Here is an 18,638-nt window from a genome sequence, read left to right on the forward strand (position 1 = left end):
CACCTGGCTACAACCTCCTCTCAGAGAGTTTCACAGGGAAGTAAGGTCACTCCTGAGCCTCCTTTTCTCCAGGCTGAGCCCCCTCAGCTGCTCCTCATCTGACCTGAGCTCCAGACCCTTCCTCAGCTCCATCCCCTTCCCTGGAGAGGCTCCATCACCTCAGTTCTTCCTTGGAGAAGAGGAAGTTCACCCAGGATTTGAGGTGTGGCCTCAGCAGTGCCCAGTACAGGGGGGCAGTCACTGCCCTGGTCCTACTGGCCTCTAGAGGTGAATTGCAGCTGCTCAAAAGAAATAATGTAACAAATGTTACTGACAATGCTTTAAGTCCATCTGCTTTAAATGGAAAACATCAGGACCCACTCCAATACCATCTTATAATTCATTTTCAGTACCAGAATCAAAGCAAAATTTGAGAAATAGGATTGACTTGGTTTACTTGATAAAATCAGATTTCCAATGCATAAACCATTTATTTTGTGTCTGCTTGGTTATCACAGTTTCATCAATCTATTCAAATTAGAAACATTAAAAATAGAGGCAGAAAGCTTAATCTGGCCCCTATCTCTGAGGCAGAATATATTTGAGATTAAACTTTTACTTGAGGGTGAGAGGAGAGCAGGATCTCTGTTCAAATGCTCAGGTTGGTCTGTTCAGGTGTCCTTTCTGTGTGAGGAGGTGCCAATGGTTTATTGTCCTTTCTGTGTGAGGAGGTGCCAATGGTTTATTGTCCTTTCTGTGTGAGGAGGTGACAATGGTTCAGGTGTTCAGGTGTCCTTTCTGTGTGAGGAGGTGCCAATGGTTCAGTGTCCTTTCTGTGTGAGGAGGTGCCAATGGTTTTCCCTGTTTGTCCCAGGTGGACACCATCCGTCAGCGGCACGGGGAAGCCTGCCGGATGCCAGTGCCTCATCACTTCTTCCTCAGCCTGAAGAGCTTCACCTACAACACCATTGGAGAGGACACTGATGTGTTTTTTTCCTTGTACGATGTCCGGGAAGGCAAACAGATCAGGTAGGAATTTGTCCAAGAGCTAAAAAGCTTCCTAGGAAAAGAAAAGAGTTGTGAGCAGAGCAGGTGCAATGCAGCTAAACACAAGGTGTGTTCTTGTGGCCCAGCTGGAAGGACAGAGCTGGGACATCAGGAACTGCTGGCCCTGCAGTTCTTACATGGAATATCAGACTGCTCCTTGCATAGGAAATTTAGTGAAGCATTAAAGGCACAGAATGGTTGAATTTTTTAGTTTTCTGACTTTGCCTCCAGACATTACAGAAGCTTCCTCCTTAGGGTTATTGGTTAAGCACAAATAATGACAGGGCCAGGCTGTGGGGCTGGTTTGAGAAGGGACTGCTGTGTGCCTCTGTAACTTTCCTCCACTCCTTGCCTTCCAGGCATGTCACAAAATAGCTTTTTCTCCTCGCTGTATTGCTCTCAACATAAACTCTTAACGTTTATCCCTGTGTCTGTGCTCTCAGTTTATTGAACTAATTGGTACCAGTGTTAGCAAACATGAGATGGGCTGGCTTTTCCTCTTACAAGCATGTGTTTTGAAACATCAAGGTATGTAGAAGAGCATTGCAGCATTTATTTTGTGTCTTGGAAGTTTAGCTGATGCAACTTGGTCTGATCTGAAGAACATCATATTTGTGCAGTGTTCTGAGTTTTGGTAAAAGCATTTCCTCGCATTCACTTGCTGCCATAGTCAAAACTCTCCTAGTTTTCAGCAACTAGATTTAGATTTGTTTCAAAGTGAGGGAAGAGCCACAGAATGTTCCTTCCTCTCTTAGGAAGAAAGCTTAGAGTAAGTGAAAACAGTTTTGTATCTCTTCAGAGTACATCCCACTGAAAACTGGTCTGTATTAGAAAGCTCTGATGACCTGATGGTATTCCTGATATCCAGCTTAAACCTCCCCTGCCACAGCTGCAGCCCCTCCCTGCTGTCCCTGGGCACAGAGAGCAGAGATTGGTTCCCTCCCCTGCCCCTCAGGAGGATGCTGGAGGCTCCACTGAGGTCTCCCCTCAGTCTCCTCCAGGCTGAACAAACCAGGGGCCCTCAGCTGCTCCTCACAAGGCTCCTCCTCCAGGGCCCTTCCCATCTCTGCAGCTCTTTGGACTCTCCAGTGGATGGAGTTTAGGATGTGCCTATGATTCCTCTCTTGAGAGAATTACCAGAAAATAGCTATTAGGAGGGAAAGGTGAAAATGGAAAACCAAACAGAAAAGATGCACCGAACGAGTTCCTACTGCAAAGCAATAAAATATTAAATAATTGAGATGAGAAAAGCTGCCAGGAAGAGGAAGGGACAGGCAGACAAGCTGCTGCCAGCAGAAATTGCTTTGAAAGGAGATGAATTGTCTTGGGCTGCAGTTTGTATGTAGACACTCAGTGCAGAGCCTTAAGGAAAGGGTTTTGCCAGTGGTTAAAAAAAAAAAAGGAAATAATTGTTATAATGAGGAAAAGCAAAAAGAGTGGTCCAGGCAAATTTAAATATAGATAGTAATGCTTTTTTGTGCAAACAGTTGTTATTACTTAGCTCTTTGTATTAAGCATCAGTGGTCTGCTGTAGTGAAAACAGCATAATTTTTACATTTTCCTACATCCCAAAGAGTGCTGGGGAAGAAATGTGTAATGAGGCTGAGCTCTGTTTTGGAGAAGAGACCAAAAAACAGACAAACACATTGCTACAAATTCAGAATGATGTTTTTATATCTACTTTAAAACATTTTCTCTCCTCTTGGGAAATAGTACATTAAGGTAAAAAACCCAAGCAAGGCTTCTGCACACTGCACTGTAAATGAAAGGGACAAATTGACTTCTGAAATGGTTTGGAGCTTGATAAATTTCTTACCCAAGCAGCTCATGCTGGAGGCTGAGTGGCTTTCAGCATTACTGCCTTGGACATGTGCTGGATTACAAACCTCCCTGAGCCTGCTGGTGCCAAGAGTTGTTTCCCAGGGAGGGTAAGTGAAGAATTGCTGAAAGTTCCAGTGTTTTTCAAGGGCTGAAGCAACAGCATGCACCAGGTGGGGATTAGCAATCAGAAGGTTGGAGCAGCAGCTGAAATACCTTTTGAGATGATTCCAAATTCTGAATCCAAAAATGTTGCTGTGTTTAATGGTTGTCAGCAAAGGAGGAGCAAGCAAAGGGTGACAGTGGGGAGCTGTGGACAGCAGGAATAACAACACTGCCAGCAGAGGGGTCAGACCTAGAGGTAAACACAAGGAAAAAGTTACTTCTCTTTTAATCTGACAGAAATATAGAAAGTAATACTTCTAAGTAAATAGAAATTGAAGGCTCAGATTTAAAAAGGGATTAAAGCTTATTTGTCTGTTTTAAAGTATTTGGGATTTCTTCTTTTCTTGAATACAAAAGACACTAGTCTTGCAACTTTGTGACTCATCTTTAATACTTCAGTTGGTTTGCTGAGTGGAAGTTACTGGAAAATGATGTGATAATTGATGTAGTTTGGATTATAGCCAATGATTATACCCCATTGTGAGATATGTCTTGGGATGAATGTCATGGAGTGATCCAGTTGAGAGTAGCAGCAGAGAAAATATTACTGTAAAGATGGTAAGCTCAGTAAGGAAGGTGCCAGTAAAGATCAAATAGAGATAGGTAAACTGATATGGAGAAAAGAGATTTGAGAGTTGTATGTTTCTGAATGATACTGTTAAAGAGCACAAAACCAAATTGTTTGAGCATGAAGGAAAAATTAAATGTATATGGAGACAACAGAAAGTCTGTGTCATGTTGGAAAGGCAGTATAAAACAGGACAGATGAAATTGCACAAACAGGGATGGGAAGAGACAGAAACTTGTAGAAAAAATGCAACTACTGAAGGGCATCAAGGACGAAAAACCAAAAGAATAATTCTATAACGCTTTACCAGCAAAAAAAAAAAAACTTTTTTTTTTTTTTTTTTTTTTTTTTTTTTTTTTTTACAAAATGGAGAAATAGCTGAACAGATTAAAGGGGACATTAAGCCATGAGCAGATGTTTCCAAGATAGCTGGAGTATTTAATGGCTGCTTTGCCTCAATCTCTCTAAGAAGGTCAGCTGCAATCCGATGACAAATGTGAAAAGTAGTGGAACAAATAAACTACTTGTTAGCACTAAGAAGCTAACAAGGTGGTAAGTAAAAGTCAACATAGATTTGTCAAGCACAAATCACATCAGAGCCAAATAATTTTGTTCTGTTATATGGGAATGCGCCTCCTGCCTCAACAGAAGAGAAGTATTAAACTTGATGGTATAAAGAGATACAGGCTGCATTAACTGCTCTAAAGGAGCTGGAAACTGGTAGACAAAGGCATGCAGAGTGTTATCTGTGCTAGAAAGATGCAACAAATAAGAGAAATAGTTACATTTATTGACATTTTTAGCATGATTTTGATAGTGAAAATAAATTAAATTCAGTGAAAGATTGAGGTTTAGATACCTATACAATAACTCTATTTTTCTAGGAAATGGAATTATGCAAAACTTAGAGAAATGACACATTCAGAGGTATGATAGTGGTATTTTTTTTCTGAAGAAAAGCTTAAGTCCATTCTATCTGTCATAGAATCCCAGAGTGGTTTGGGTTGGAAGGGACCTAAAAGGCCATCTCATTCCTCCCCCTGCCATGGACAGGGACACCTTCTGCTCACCCAGGCTGCTCCAGCCCAGCCTTGGACACTTCCAGGGATCCAGGGATTTTCTGGGCAGCCTGTGCCAGGGCCTCCCCACCCTCGCAGGGGAGAATTTATTCCTGATATCCCATCTAAACCCACTCTCAATGTAAAGCCATTCCCCCTGGTCCTCTCACTCCAGCCCTTGTAGAGTCCCTCTCCATCTTTCCTGTAGGCTCCCTTCAAGTTCTGGAAGGGGCAGTTAGGTTACCCTGAAGCCTTCTCTTTTCCAGGCTCTCTCAGCCTTTTGAGTATGGAAAAGGATAAATAAATTTGTCTTATTTTTTCTTTATGAAGTTTATGTTTAAACATGTGAATGTTTTTCATTCTGCCTGCATCTTCAAGCAGTTACCCTATTTTACACACCACTGGGATTTAAAATTTTCTTGTCATCTAGAAATATCCTTAATTATGGAGAGTGAATAGAACAAAAGAGAAACTCTGATGTGATTGAATATGAAGATCTGGGGGCCTAAGCAGTAATTATGCATGGGAGATGTGTTGTGCATATTTCTGCTGGTAACTCCTCCACCTGCCTCCTCCTACTCACTGAGCCTTTGCCATTCCCGTTATAGCACCGACCTCGTCGTGACTGGGCGACTGGGAGATGTGCTCAGTGCCTGTGCTGCTGCTGCTGGGACTCACTGAGCAGGTCCATGTGGGCATTCTCATACACAAACTGTTCAAACCCTTGGTTGAGAGACCAGGTGTTCTCTGCAGTGTCCGTTTTAAATATCTGCCATGTCTTTGGGGTGAGACAGGATTGTAAACACTGCAACACGGGCTAGGAGTTTGATTGGGAAACCTCTATTTCAGTGTTAAAATCTAAAAGCTGTAGCCAAAATGAGAAAAAATATAAGCTTGCTCTTTAAAGCTCTTGCTAATAGGTGATACAGAAAGATGTTTTTTGTGGAAATGTTCTCAGCTTGTGGGTGGATGATGGGGAGAATGTGAGCAGTACAGTCTGTCCCAAGTCTTGTCTTAAGGATTTAGCACCATTGACAAAGCAGTTCTCAGGAGAGAAACATGGTTTGGAAACATAATTATGGACTGAAAAAAACGCCCTGGGTCTCCAGCAGGATAGTTGGATTCAGCTGCTCAAAAGTCATCTGACATAAAATCATCTGCCCCTATTTTTCAAGGCTGAGTCAAATGTTCAGTGGCAGTGTTTGGCTGTTAGTACTGCTCTGCAGTGGGGTTTGGTGGTAACTGCAGAGGCAATGGAGATAATGATTTCCTATTTGTAACTCCTCTCTGCATCTTGGGTCATTTTCCAACCAAATTATTTTCTGTGATAAAAATCAGCAGACAAATGTGTAAATAGTTCAAGATACTAAAGGGATAAAATTATTAGAGAACGTAGTTATCCATTTAAATGTGTCCTTGTAAACAAGTAAACCAAACTGGGTTTGGTTTAACCAGTGTGTGAGTGTTAGAAGTTTTCTCAAGCTGCTACTCATTTGTACAACCTAGTCCTGTAGAAGCCCCAATAGTGCACTTGAGTGGCCAGGGGAGGCTGGAAGAAGAGAATGTTTGTGCCAGTGTTTAGGTAGAGTAGAATGAAATGCACCACTTGGAAATGCTGGATTTAGAAATGATGAATTTGTAGGGAATTTGGTTTTCACTCTTTCTGTAGTAGGAGTTTCTGAGCCACAGTATTCCTGGTTCAGACGTCAGAATACAAATCTGTACCAAGCTGCTGAAGGTTACCCTGACAAATTTGACAGGAATCCCTCATCTCTGTTTGTATTTGTTGATGGCCGTTAGCTCCATGGTTCTCATCATCATTTAGTCTTTTTTTTTTTAATTCCTTTTTAACTGTCAATAGGAATGTGTATCAGCTTCTAAAAAATGTTAGCAGGAGCAGTGTAGCTAAAATTACATTGTGCTTACACATGCCATCTTGAATAATTTTCCTGTAGCACTTGCTAATTGCAGACAATTACCACTCTCAGGAGCTTTCATTTCAAACACTGTGCCAACATGTGAAATGCAATGGCAAATTTCCCACAGGTCCTGTCCAAGAAGGGGTTTGAGTCCCCTCAAAGCTCTGATGTGCAGGATCAGATCCTTAAAGCAGGAACACCTGTTCAGAGCAGCCCTGCCTGCCCAAGCTGTAGAACCTGTACATGTTCTGGACACCAGAATCTGCTTGGGCAGATGAAGAGGGGGGGCAGGTGGAATAAAAAAGGGTAAGACTGGCATTAATAAGGTCAGAAAGAGGAAAGAAGGGTCACTGGGTAGATAGATATGGTTGAAGTTGAATAGCTGAAAGAGAAGTTGTTAATTAACGTGGAGGGATCTGCAGTAAAAACTGTGTCAGCCTGACTGCATTCTCTCCCAGGATATGGGACTGACATGAAGATCCTTTTTCTGAATGGTTTCTCTCAAGTAATGGCTCTGGGAGTGCTGGGACCATGTGTAAGCATTTATCCCCAGTTAGTTGCTTTAAAATATTATCATGTTCCTTTATTGCCAGTTGCTATGTAAGGAAGTAGAAAATTATATTTTACTTTTATTGTGCAATATGCACTAAATTTTCCTTTTGTTATGTTTTTAATAGCATAACTATTTTAAAATAGAAAAGTTATCTCATTCACTGTCAGCATAATGATTTGGCTGCTGGGAAAAAATAACTTTGTATCACTCAGAATTATTCCTTTAATATTCAGAAAATTTTCTTAGGGATTAACCTTACCAACTAATGAGTTTTTTCTTCTGCTTAGTCATGAAAAAACCCATCTTTATATTTTTACCTGTCTTTTAGCAATCTGATCTATTGGGATAGCTAATCCTTCCTCAGCTCCTCCTGTACTTCAGTTTGTTGTGGCTTTAGTATTTCAAGGGAAGTATTTCAAGGGAGTTTTGTGCAATAGATAAATTCATAGCAATAGTAATGGGAGCAGCATGAGCTTTTCACCCTTCTCAAGGTGAACTTCCTCAAAAGCCAAGCAGGCATTAAGAAATATTGCTACCCACAGCAAAGGCCTTGTTCTGCTCACTGCAGTGACCATGGAAAATCTGTGTGTCTCTGAAGTCTGCTGCACACAGACAGCTGGGACAAAGAGCCTTTCTGGTAGAATCTAGAACTTCTGAAAAATGCAAGTTTTGTCATCACTGAAGGCAAAACCTGTGGAGTATTTTATAAGGCTTTTTGGTGGCTAGATTTTTAGGAAAGGACACAGGAGGAATGATGCATTTTCATTTTCTTTATTGGTTGCTTCAACTGACTTTCATTACCTGGATCTCTCTGGAATCTGCATTTGCTTGGTTTTCCTATTTATTCTCTGTCTTAATAGTGTATGCAAAAGAAACTGCTACTGTCTGGATTTGTGTTTGAAAGTTGCTGTAAGACATGTAAGTGGTGTTATTAAATTTTTTAATTATTTTCTATAAGATTACTATTTTCCCTAGTTCCTATGGAATTATTAATATGTAGCTATTCCAAAGCAGGAGCTTTTACAAATATCCATCTTATTTTGAATGTCTCACCACCACCGTCCTCCTTCCACCATTAGTGGGGGCTTTTTTTTTTTTTTTTTTTGTGGTTGGGGATCAAGTATGACATACAAATAGGCAGGGATATAGAGTTTTCTACAGAGTTATTTTGATTTTTTAGCTGTTAACAGAAAGAAATCAATGAGTTGCAGGCATTGGAACTTCCTCCCTTTTCCTGCTCAGGAGGAATTGACAATGTGTTGTGAACACACAGCTGGAAGAAATTCTGCTCACGTGAGGGGCAGCGGGGAAATCTGTGTTGTTTAAATGTGTAAGTGAGCTCAGAGAAAGCACTTCCAAGTAATTTTCTGTCTGTAGGAAGGCTCAGTGGATGGAATCCTCTTGTTGTGCTTCAGCTCTTTCTGTGGGGAAATTCCCCCTCAAAAGCCAGGTCTGTGTTCCTGACAGAAGTTGTCATGTGCAAAGCTCTTGTAGAGCAGATATTAAACGTGACAGCTGCTGTACCAGACCTCAGAACCATTAGCTTCTCCCAGGGTAGAGATGGTGATAAAATCCTTATTCTAAAAAATACCTGTAATCCAAAATTAGAAGTCTTCCCTGCAAAGCTTCCCTCACCTGCCACCTGGCAGGGTCAGTCTGCCTTGCCTTCCATTAGTTAAAATCACCATCACTGGGGAATTGCACTCAATGACTGAAGTCTCTCTCTCTCTCTTTTTTTTTTGCCTTTTCTAGTTGACAGAATTCCTTTCAGGAACAAAAATATGTACCTTTCATGATGGAAATAACAGAAAAATCCTTATGATGGTGTCAAATGTTCAAGTGTGGCAGAGTCATGAGAAGCTAAGGAGAATGTAATTGGTGCTTAGCTCCCTTTCCCCTGCAAGCCTCAATAACACTTTAACATTGTGGTGGTTTTCCCTTGAACGTGGCAAGAGAAATGACAGGTAGTTATTTTCACTATTTTCTGTTTCCATGGAAACCCAGTGTTTGCAGTAACAGTCTTACTGTAAGCTCTGTAATCCTCCCCTGGGGCTTCTCGCCAATGTGGTAATTTAATAATTCATGAGCATTAAGCCCGAATTTGCTAGGAAGCAAACTGTGTTGCTTGGAGCCGTTTTCTCAGGGCCAGATTGATTTCCCTCACAGATTCAGTGTTCTTTTCTCTAAGATGTCTTTATAAAATACACTCCATAAACCAAAGCAGTGTACTGTGCCTCAGTTGTTTGTGCAAGCGGGGTTATTGCAGAGCTTCTGGACAAGACAGCTCAGGAAAGAACTCTCCTGCCTCCCCCAGCAAAAGAAAGGGGAAAAACCAAACACACTGGGTGAGCACTTGCCTGAAAAGGAAGATTGTTAAGCAGTCCATGAGTCACTGCTGAGACAGTGAGCAAACTGAAAGTTCGGCAGAGGTGATGCTCCTGTCTCCAGGCTCGGCAGTGACCGCTGTCCATGATGGATTGCTCAAACACTGCTGGGATCTGGGACATGCTGGTGGTTTACACTGGAAGTGGGAATTGAGTTCTTCACAGACATGGGTCCATTCTGTGCACATGCTCTGGCTTCCTCTCACACTGAGAATGGAGACTCATTCTGTGGAGCTCTGGGAGATTTTGTTATTAGGTCAGTCTTACAGCAGCTGTAAGAACCTAATTTTTTTCCCCAAGAGGATGAGCAAAAATTAGCAATTCTAAAAGATAATCATGATGAACAGAAAATAAACTTGAAAAGCTTTTTCAGAGGATACTCCTACTGCTTAAATAATCTTTCAAGAGTAAAACCAATTCTTTTTCACAATGGGAAATTACTAAAATGTCATTATAGGTGCGTGCTTTCTTCATGAACATGAGACCATGCCCATGAAATAGAGTTCAGAAGGCCTGAAGTGAGGCTTGTTTCCTTTTTAGAAAGTTCCTACAGAGTGTTCTCAGAAGTATCAGGCTGCAGTGCTGTCCTGATGTGACCGTTTCAATCACTGACTGTGGTAATGTTCTTGCAGTCGACAAACTTGAGAGATTTGAACAAATTTCCAAATTCCAATTTCCAGTTTGGCCAATGGAATGAAAATAAAAGTCTATTTTTTTCTTCTGTGAAGTTGTGCAAGCAAATATGAGAAGTCTCATGTGGTTATCATTAACTGTATTGCAGGGTGCAGCACAAATGGAAAGCCAGGACAGTAGAGCCTGATTTTCCCTCAGCCTCCAAATAGGATGGTGGGGCAGTAATTGCTTTCTGGAAAACTGGCTAATGCTGCTTTCCTGGGGCTTTAAAACTTCGGCTCTGCTGGGTCAGTGCACTTCCTTTTTGATACAGGAGCAACTTCCCAAGTTAATCCATGCACATATTAGCTTGACCAAACTGTAAGGTTTTGAGACTGTAGCTCAGTTTCTCTCCCCTTCCCATTCCCACCAAGCCCCAGGGATCTCTTTCACGGTGTTTAATTCATGTTTTGAAACAAGCTAATTTTTTAAAGAAAATGCTTTGATCCTATACCAGTAATTCCTAACATAATTCCATTAATCTGGCCAACATATTGTTCTTGTAGAGCTTGTACACACAGGGGCAGGAAGAGTGCAGTGTTTGATGGCACTGTTGAGGTAAACTTCCTGACATGTGGTGTGTGCACCAAGACTGGGATATTTTGAGGGGAATTGTTGGCAAGGTTTAATTGCCATAGAGTGACCAGCTTATCCCAGGCTCTCTCCTGGATGGGCTGTGTGGAGCTTGCTCAGGAGATTTATCTGGGACAAAATAAGGTGCTTTTACAGTAGCACCTTCAAATGTTTATGGTGCTCGTATGCCAGCTCAAATGTTAGTCTAGAATTATTGTCAGGCATGTTAACATTCTTTAAAGAAAAGATAGACATTTTTCAGGAAGGAGGGCAGAGGAGAAATGAAATAATATCATGGTTATCATTTGTTTTTTAACCAGTAACACTGAAGGGAGATGAACTGTCCTGGCTAGGTAAGTGCTTGTAACTTATTCCTGCAAACTTCTGGCTTCTATGGCAGCATTTTCAGATTTTTGTTCCTGAGTTTGTATTTTGCATGCAGGCAAGGTTTTACATTATACTGAAAATGTCAGAAAGAAACCTGGAGAGGCACCAAGAGAAGATCAAAGTCTAAAATACAAGTTGTCATATGGTCTTTTCCACTACCACATTACCCCTTCCCTGAGCACTTCATGTGTCATGGACCAATATGTATTTTTAAAATAACCTGTGTTCTTAAAAGGGTTGGCCACATGCTGAATTGTGAAAACCCAATTAAATACAGCTTTTGAGAAAGGACTGAGGTATTTTAATAATATTGGGGGTTTTCAGTGTTTCCCCCAGTTTTCTCTGGAAATAAGAAGCACTGAGGAGAATAAGAAAAACTAGGGGGCATTTGTATATTTGTACCTTCTCCCTTTCAGTGGCACATTGGAATGGAGAGGGTGAAGGAGGTTTTGTTTCTGGGAGAAATAGCTCCTGGACCGTTACTTAAGACGAGGGAAGGGTATAAGATGTGAGGTTTCTGCCTAAGGGGATTGAAGCCCTAATGTGCTGCTGTTACTGCTTCAGAAAACCAATCTCCTATTCTTTGTTAAAGAATTAATTTTTTTAGTCTGTGTTCTTTATCACCAGTCTGTAGGGGGATAAAATATAAGAAAGATAATGTAGAAGGTAATCTTACCCCTAAGGAGCTGCAGCTGGGCCAATTATCAAAGATTAGGAACAGGCCTGACTTTAACAGGCCCCAGCTGTAAGCAATGAGAAGAAGATGCTATAAAAGAGTGGGGTGGCTGGCTGAGAAGGGGAACTGGAGTCAGTGGCTGCTTTGTGAAGAAGAAAGAGTCAGTGCTCTGAGGAGTTGCCCTTGAGAAACACCAAGAAGGTTTGGAACTCTTGTTTCATATGAAACTTGAAACAGAAAATTGAATTGGAGACTGGTGTTGTCATCATATTGCAGGTGCCCATACTTTGGCATTATGCATCCATTAATGCTGTACCTACATACCCAAACTGATGCTCAGTTAGGATTTTTGCCTTGAAACCCCCCCCAGTAATGAAATGTGCCCATGAATGAATACAAGGGGCTCACCAGTCCAGCCCAAACTCTTTGCCAGCCCTTTCCTTTTGTTGTCATCTTCACACTTTGTGTGAAGAACATCCCAAACTTACCTTAACGACAAAAACTCCCTGGGGGCACAGTGCCACTCCTGCTCACCAACAGGGAATTTTGTCTCTGTTTGCCCCCTTTTTCATGCTGAAAATGTTACATCCCAACCCAGTGATGGCTTCCTTTCTTTCTGCAGAGTTCAGTATGGTTCTGCTTTTCAGTCACTTTGGGGAAGCCAAGAAGTCAGATAATACTCTCCTTTCATTTTTCCTCCTTTTCAAGTGAAGGAACAAGAAGCTGTTTGACTTTGCTTGTCAGAGCAGTGGTTCTTATATTTGACTAGCTGTAGCAATTGCTAATCATGAGAGTGATTGTAAACCCTGGCTTAGTGCTGCACAAGAGGTGGTTTCACTATGATGTGAATTAGCACAGGAGGAGATGTTGCAATTAGAGTAATTGAGGCTTACTTATAGCATATAGGAGGAAGAGGAATAAATAAGCTTTTGTTTAAGATACTGCTTCTTATGTGGCACCTCTTGGGTCTGAGCTCAGCAGGGTAAAATGTTAATTTTTTTCTCAGTTTTGATGAATTTATCTCCAATTTTATGCAAAAGAACTGATTTTGTTGTATATTCAGAATAGCTGAAAACTTTTATTGGGTTGTTGGTTTTAGTTGTGGGTGTTTTGTGGGTTTTTTTGGCTTTGGGCAGCAGTAGGATCAAGCAGTCAGATTGCATCTCAGTACCTCCCATGCTTCATTTCCACCACATTTGGCAGTTATAACTACTGGGTTTTTAATTAATTTCCACATGGAGTTTATTCAGATTTGATATTTCAGTCTTACTAAACTAGGATTTATTGTTGCCTGAATTCTGTGCATGCTCTCGTCCTTGTGCAGAGAATAAAATTGAGGAAAAGACACACTGGAGACTTAACTTTTTCCAATGACGTAGCTCTTAAAAGAAGAAATTAAGCTACTGAATTCCCATTAAGTTTCTTGACCCTAAATATGTTTATTTTTGTCTAAAAGCAGACCTGCAATGATAGATGAAGGCAGTGGATTTTCAGGTCATTGGAAACAGGGTTATTCTTCCAGATTTGCTTTGACATAGAAATAAATTTGCAGTTGTAAAATGGGAAGCAGCTGACTAACTAGTTCATAATGTGGGTCACCAGTGTAAAAAAGGTTCCAGTCCTGTTCCAGCAACCCTGACAGTATCAGCACCACTGAGACCTTAGCAGAATAACAACAGAACAGCAGAATAGTAGTAAGCTGTTCTTGATCAGTAGTAATATCAAAGATTAGAGGAATGCTGGAGATGAGAAACAAACCCACAAGTTTAGGAGAAGTGATGTGAAAGGAAAAGAGGGAGAGCTGGAGCTGGCTTGGTCCTTTGGGGTGGCCTCTTGGCACTGCTGCCTTGTCACTCTCTGCCTCCTGTCCTTGGATCTCCTTTGGCCAAATGCCTCTTCCTGTTCCACAGTTCTCAAATGCTGCAGTTGACTCAAAGTCCCTTTAATTATTTATTCACACAAACTCAAGAGGACTCTAAATTAAGGGAAGGAATGTAAAGGTTGTTACTACAGTGGTGCTGGAATAAGGGAACAGGTGATCAATAGGCAGCTGAAGGGTGGTGGCTGCTTCATTTCTTGAAAAGCACTGGAATAGGGGGACAGGAACCAGATTTTCTCCATGGCTTTAACAAGGAAAAGATGAATTGCAAATGTTAAAAGATTTCCACTTATTAATGGAGGAAAACCTTGCAAGGGACCATCAAGTGAATCTCCAGGATATCCCTCTTTGGGTGCTTTAAAAGCACACTAAGCAATCTTTTGTTACTGAATGAAACCCATACAGGCAGCTCAGCTCAAAGACTTGGCAGCCCCTTCCCTGCCATTGTCCGAGGGACAGTCTGCACAGGATTTTGTGGCACATAGTACTGCATTCAGCTGCTGTATGAAAATGAAATGCTCATTAGAGCTGAAATAAAATAATTTTAAAAACCCATTTTCAAAGTTCAAGGCTACATCTTACTGGAAATTTCAAATACAATATGTAACATTGATTTGTGTTAGGTAGATATAGATAGCTGTGAAGATGTAACGTTGTTGTAATGTGACTGTCAGTGTAACATTGTGAAGGTCTAGTATTGTCCTGCTCTCCACTTAACACATCACAAAATTACTGAAAGAATGGATTTTACCATGTCATTAAAGCATTTGGTGAAATGTTCTTAACTTACTGACATCTCAAAAGAATTTTGAAATCTCTGTTTCTTATGGACTTCTTTGTGGCATTTCAGCAGTCTCTGAGGTTATAAGCATTGGTAGCAAATTAATTAAAATTATAAGTGAATGGGGTTGTGGGATACATGGAGATTGGAGTAATAGTGAGTGACAGGGCGAGTGAAACAGCCAGAGAGGGATGATCTGGATTGCTGAGCATCATTTACTTACATAAATTATCATGCAAAGGTGTATAATGAGATGTATGGGTCATGCTTGAGAATTAAGGACCATTTCAACAAAAGTAATAATTCTGAAAATATCTCAGTGTTTATAATGGACAGGTCACATGATCTCACAGCATAAATCTGTGTGGAAGGGCTAAGAGATGATGTCTGATAAATCGCAGTTAGACTGAGCAGGAGCTTGGCTTCACCTATGTGGAACCCCCAGATGTGTGTGTGTTCATGGTGCAGGTGGTCTCAGTACCAGACTGTTACAATCTTACAGCTTTAGAACTGTTCCTGAAATACTGTTGAAAAATTTTGCTGTGGGTGAGTTCTACAAAATTATTCCAGCACTTTTTCTTGGATTTTTTAACGGTGTTTAATTGCTTATTTGTGTGTGGGGATATCACTGCTATCCCTGCCCTGCAAAAAATGAGTTTCTCTAAAGGGCTCTTTAATGCAGAAGGGTGACAAAAAGCAGTGGCTGTGCACTGAAATCAGGCATTTCCCATGGTCCATGTGCTTTAACAGCAGGGATGAGTGGCCCTTGGAGCAAGCTGCCAAAGGAGGTAGTGTGAACTCTGGGCTTTCATTTTCTTCAGGCCAAGGATGGATCATGTACAGGCAAATGTATCTAATGAAGGTTACTGGAGTTGATACAGTTGTACTGGATAGGATTGAAAGGATCTGTGATTATTGGAAGATTTAATAATATCTCTTGAAAGCTCTCTCTTTATTTCTGTGAAAATCTAGGAAGAAAACTGTGGTCAGTACTTAGAGGGCTGTTGCACACTAGGGAAAAATTGCTCATCAAACTTACTTTTACACATAAATTCTCTGTCTTAGGAAAAAAATATGAATGTCTATGTCTTACCATGCATTGTGAGTATTGTTCATTTTGCAGTCTGGCTGAACGTGCTGGTTTTATTCATCAAAGGGCTGCTTAATTTGATTGGTAAGAGTTATATAAATTGAACCATAATGTATTTGAATTAATGTCTTGCTTCTAGAAATACTCTATGTTGAAGGAGATTGCTTAATTGGTGTTCTTGTAACTTCTAGTTTTGAGTGGATTTTAATGAACTCAGATTTACCAAAGGCAGTGTACCTCTCAGCAAGTTTGCCTTAGCCTTTGCCTGGAGGAGCTGTAATGTGTACAGGTTCTGTGCTTCTTATGTTCACATTATTTTAATGTTATTGCATCATGAATATGCATCACACAATGTTTTCACATGCAGACTACTTACTATTAGAAATCTGTGCTATTCCATGTAATTTTGTATAGACAGTGAATACTGTTGTATAGACTTTGGAATTATAATGACCACTGCATCTTTTTTAATGACACCCAAATCTACCTGTTTTTTTCTGTTGATGTACAGGAAAAGCTGATTGGTTTTTTACCATTGTTTGTTTTTCAGTGAGAGGTTCATGGTGAGGTTAAACAAGAACGGAGGCCCCAGGAACCCGGAGAAGATCGATCGAATGTGTGCACTTTTCACAGTACGTGTCTGCTCCCTTTCTTCTCCCCTCACAGCAGTGGGGCTGGAGGTTTCCTGAGGGGAAGGAAACCCAGTTCTTCCTCTCCAATATAATCACTAAAGGAGAAATAATTTCTAAACTTTTATGGTTTTGACTAAATGTTAACATAGAAAGTGAATGTACTTGTAAATTATCTTTATGGCTGAGTATTCTGAAGTACTTGCATTTGTTCCTGCAGACAGTGTGAAATTTTGAATATTTTCATTGGATGTGCTATGCTCTTTGATAACTGAGCATAGGAAAAGGCTGTGATGGCCCGAACATAAAACAAGACACTTTTTTCTGAATGAAAATCAGACAAGTGTTTTCCCTTGTCCTGTCCCTACCTGCCCTTGTATGAAATTGCTTCTGTGCTGGTCTTAAGTTGTGTTTAAAATTCCCTCAGAATCAGATGTCAGACCATCATTTTATCTGCTACTTCTTCTCAGAAAGAATATGAAAATCTAGAGACACCGAAACTTAACAGCTCCTCACAGAATAACTGTAAGGCATCTCAGATCCCAAGTGTGATAAACACCTTCCATCATGACTCACCTTTAGTTAGTGCACATGCTGGAAGCTCTGTAGCAGAAGTATTTTTACCTGCAGTGAAGAAGAAAGATGGCAGAGCTTTGGTCCTGGCAGTGACACTCTCTGAGGTCAGGCAGGGCTGGACACTGAGCCAGGCATGGTCCCCAGCACTGTTCCCTTTTCTCCCTTAAGAAGGCAGCAGGATTCCTCCTCTTAGGGAACAGAATAGATCCAGGTGTAAGGATGCTCTGTTCTGTCTCCCTCTGGATCTGAGAGTTGCAGTCCAAAAGTAGCACTGACCTGGATGCTGACATCACTAGCAGTTCTGGTTTTGGTACCATCAGTGAGGTGCTGAAAGCTGAATAAACATCAGCAAGGTGACAGTGTCACCCCAGAGATGGTGACTCAAACCCAGAGTCTGGCCCTGCTGAGAGAAGGTGGGCAGGGGTTAAGGTTCAGCACTGATGTCTGAGTCAGGCGAAAGGCAGGAGTGCAGCTTTAGGAGCTGCCCTAAGGAATAATCCCAAAAGGCAGCACAGGCTTTGGATCAACTTTGGCACTTTCTGGCCTCTGAGGTTCATCAATTTGAAAAGGATTTTCAGCTTCCAACTTCCCCACCCTGACCTGTGCCACACAACCTGGGGTCATGGAACACGTCCTGTTTCTGTCTGTGTGGTGAACAGTGTCAAACAGTGCTGCTCTGGTGATCTGCCAACCAGCCTTTAACAGCCTTCAAAAAATAATGATAAATTATACCCAGGGCCATAACACAATTCCAGGAGAGATCTGCTGCATATTCTGAGTAGGGCCAGTGTAGTCCAAGAGCAGCCAGCCCTGGGATTGCAGGATTTGCCAGTGCAGCCCCAGTCCTGACCAGAGATACCTCCTGAGCTCCCTTTCCTGTTACTATAGAAAAATACCAAACCTGCTGCAGTCTCAGCTCTCCAGGGTGCTCAGACTCCCTCAGTGGCTGGTGGAGGTGCTTAGAGTCTCACTCTTCTGCCATAGAATGTGTATTCTACAGAACAAAATTATAATGAATGTATACTCTGCATAACAGGAATTATAACTGGAAAAATTATCTGTGCAAATGATCTTACACCTCTAAAACAGCATTTTTCATCAATGTGTTCAAAGACCTTTCCAAAGTGTTTAGTAAAAGAGCAATAAATATTTGCTTTTTCAAATAGCCATTTTATCTGGTTCTATCTTATGATAATTTCTTAATTATGAAATGCTTCTAAGATAAGATAGTTCTGTGATTTTCAGGTCTACTCCCAGGCTTGTGTTCATCTTGACTTTTAATCTATTTCTTTATTTCCTTGCCCTACCTCACCACACCACAGTATCTTTCTAAAACTCTCCTTTTTCCCTAAGGCAAGCTGCCCATATCTTAGATAATTCAAGGGATCCCTGCCTTTTCCTGTTATCTCTGTTACTTCTAAGGGTTCACCTGTCTCCTTGTGTAAGATATCAAAATTACCTAGGCTTGGGTTTTACATCTGCTGTCATATCACAGCAAAGGTGAGAAACTGCTTGCTCTGGAGATCAAAGCTCACTCAAGCAAACCTCAGCCTGTGCACATGTTAGAAACATTCCTGGATCTGAATTAAAATGTAACTACACTCTATAAGGTTGTTATTTTTGTTAAATACCTTATTCTCTGTGGCCTGTGAGGTTGGCAGCTGAATTAAATAACTTATTACTGGCAGACAGGTATCCTTGATTCCAGTAGTTTGGGGGTTGTTGTGATGGTGTTTGGGTCTTTTAACACACAATCAGACCTTTCTGGAAACTAGCATTGTAAAGAACTAACCATTATTGTAGAGTAACTCTCTTCCATACCCAATGGAGGTGAGAAAATTTAGGGGTGATTTTCTAAAAAGCCATTCAGTTAGAATTATAATG

The 18,638-nt window shown here is 41.0% G+C and overlaps 1 protein-coding gene across 3 annotated transcripts in view; it reads left to right on the forward strand.

Moving 5' to 3' along the window:
- DOCK3 (dedicator of cytokinesis 3) overlaps positions 1–18,638 on the forward strand; it is a 185,547-nt gene that overhangs the window by 77,171 nt on the left and 89,738 nt on the right. For all 3 annotated transcript variants that reach the window (XM_059479976.1, XM_059479977.1, XM_059479978.1), the window contains 2 exons: positions 854–1,008; positions 16,100–16,181. In XM_059479976.1, coding sequence (XP_059335959.1) covers positions 854–1,008; positions 16,100–16,181 — 237 coding nt within the window. The remainder of the gene's footprint in view (positions 1–853; positions 1,009–16,099; positions 16,182–18,638) is intronic.

The sequence above is a fragment of the Ammospiza nelsoni genome, chromosome 11 (assembly GCF_027579445.1).
Source record: "Ammospiza nelsoni isolate bAmmNel1 chromosome 11, bAmmNel1.pri, whole genome shotgun sequence".
In the NCBI taxonomy this organism is placed as follows: Eukaryota; Metazoa; Chordata; class Aves; order Passeriformes; family Passerellidae; genus Ammospiza; species Ammospiza nelsoni.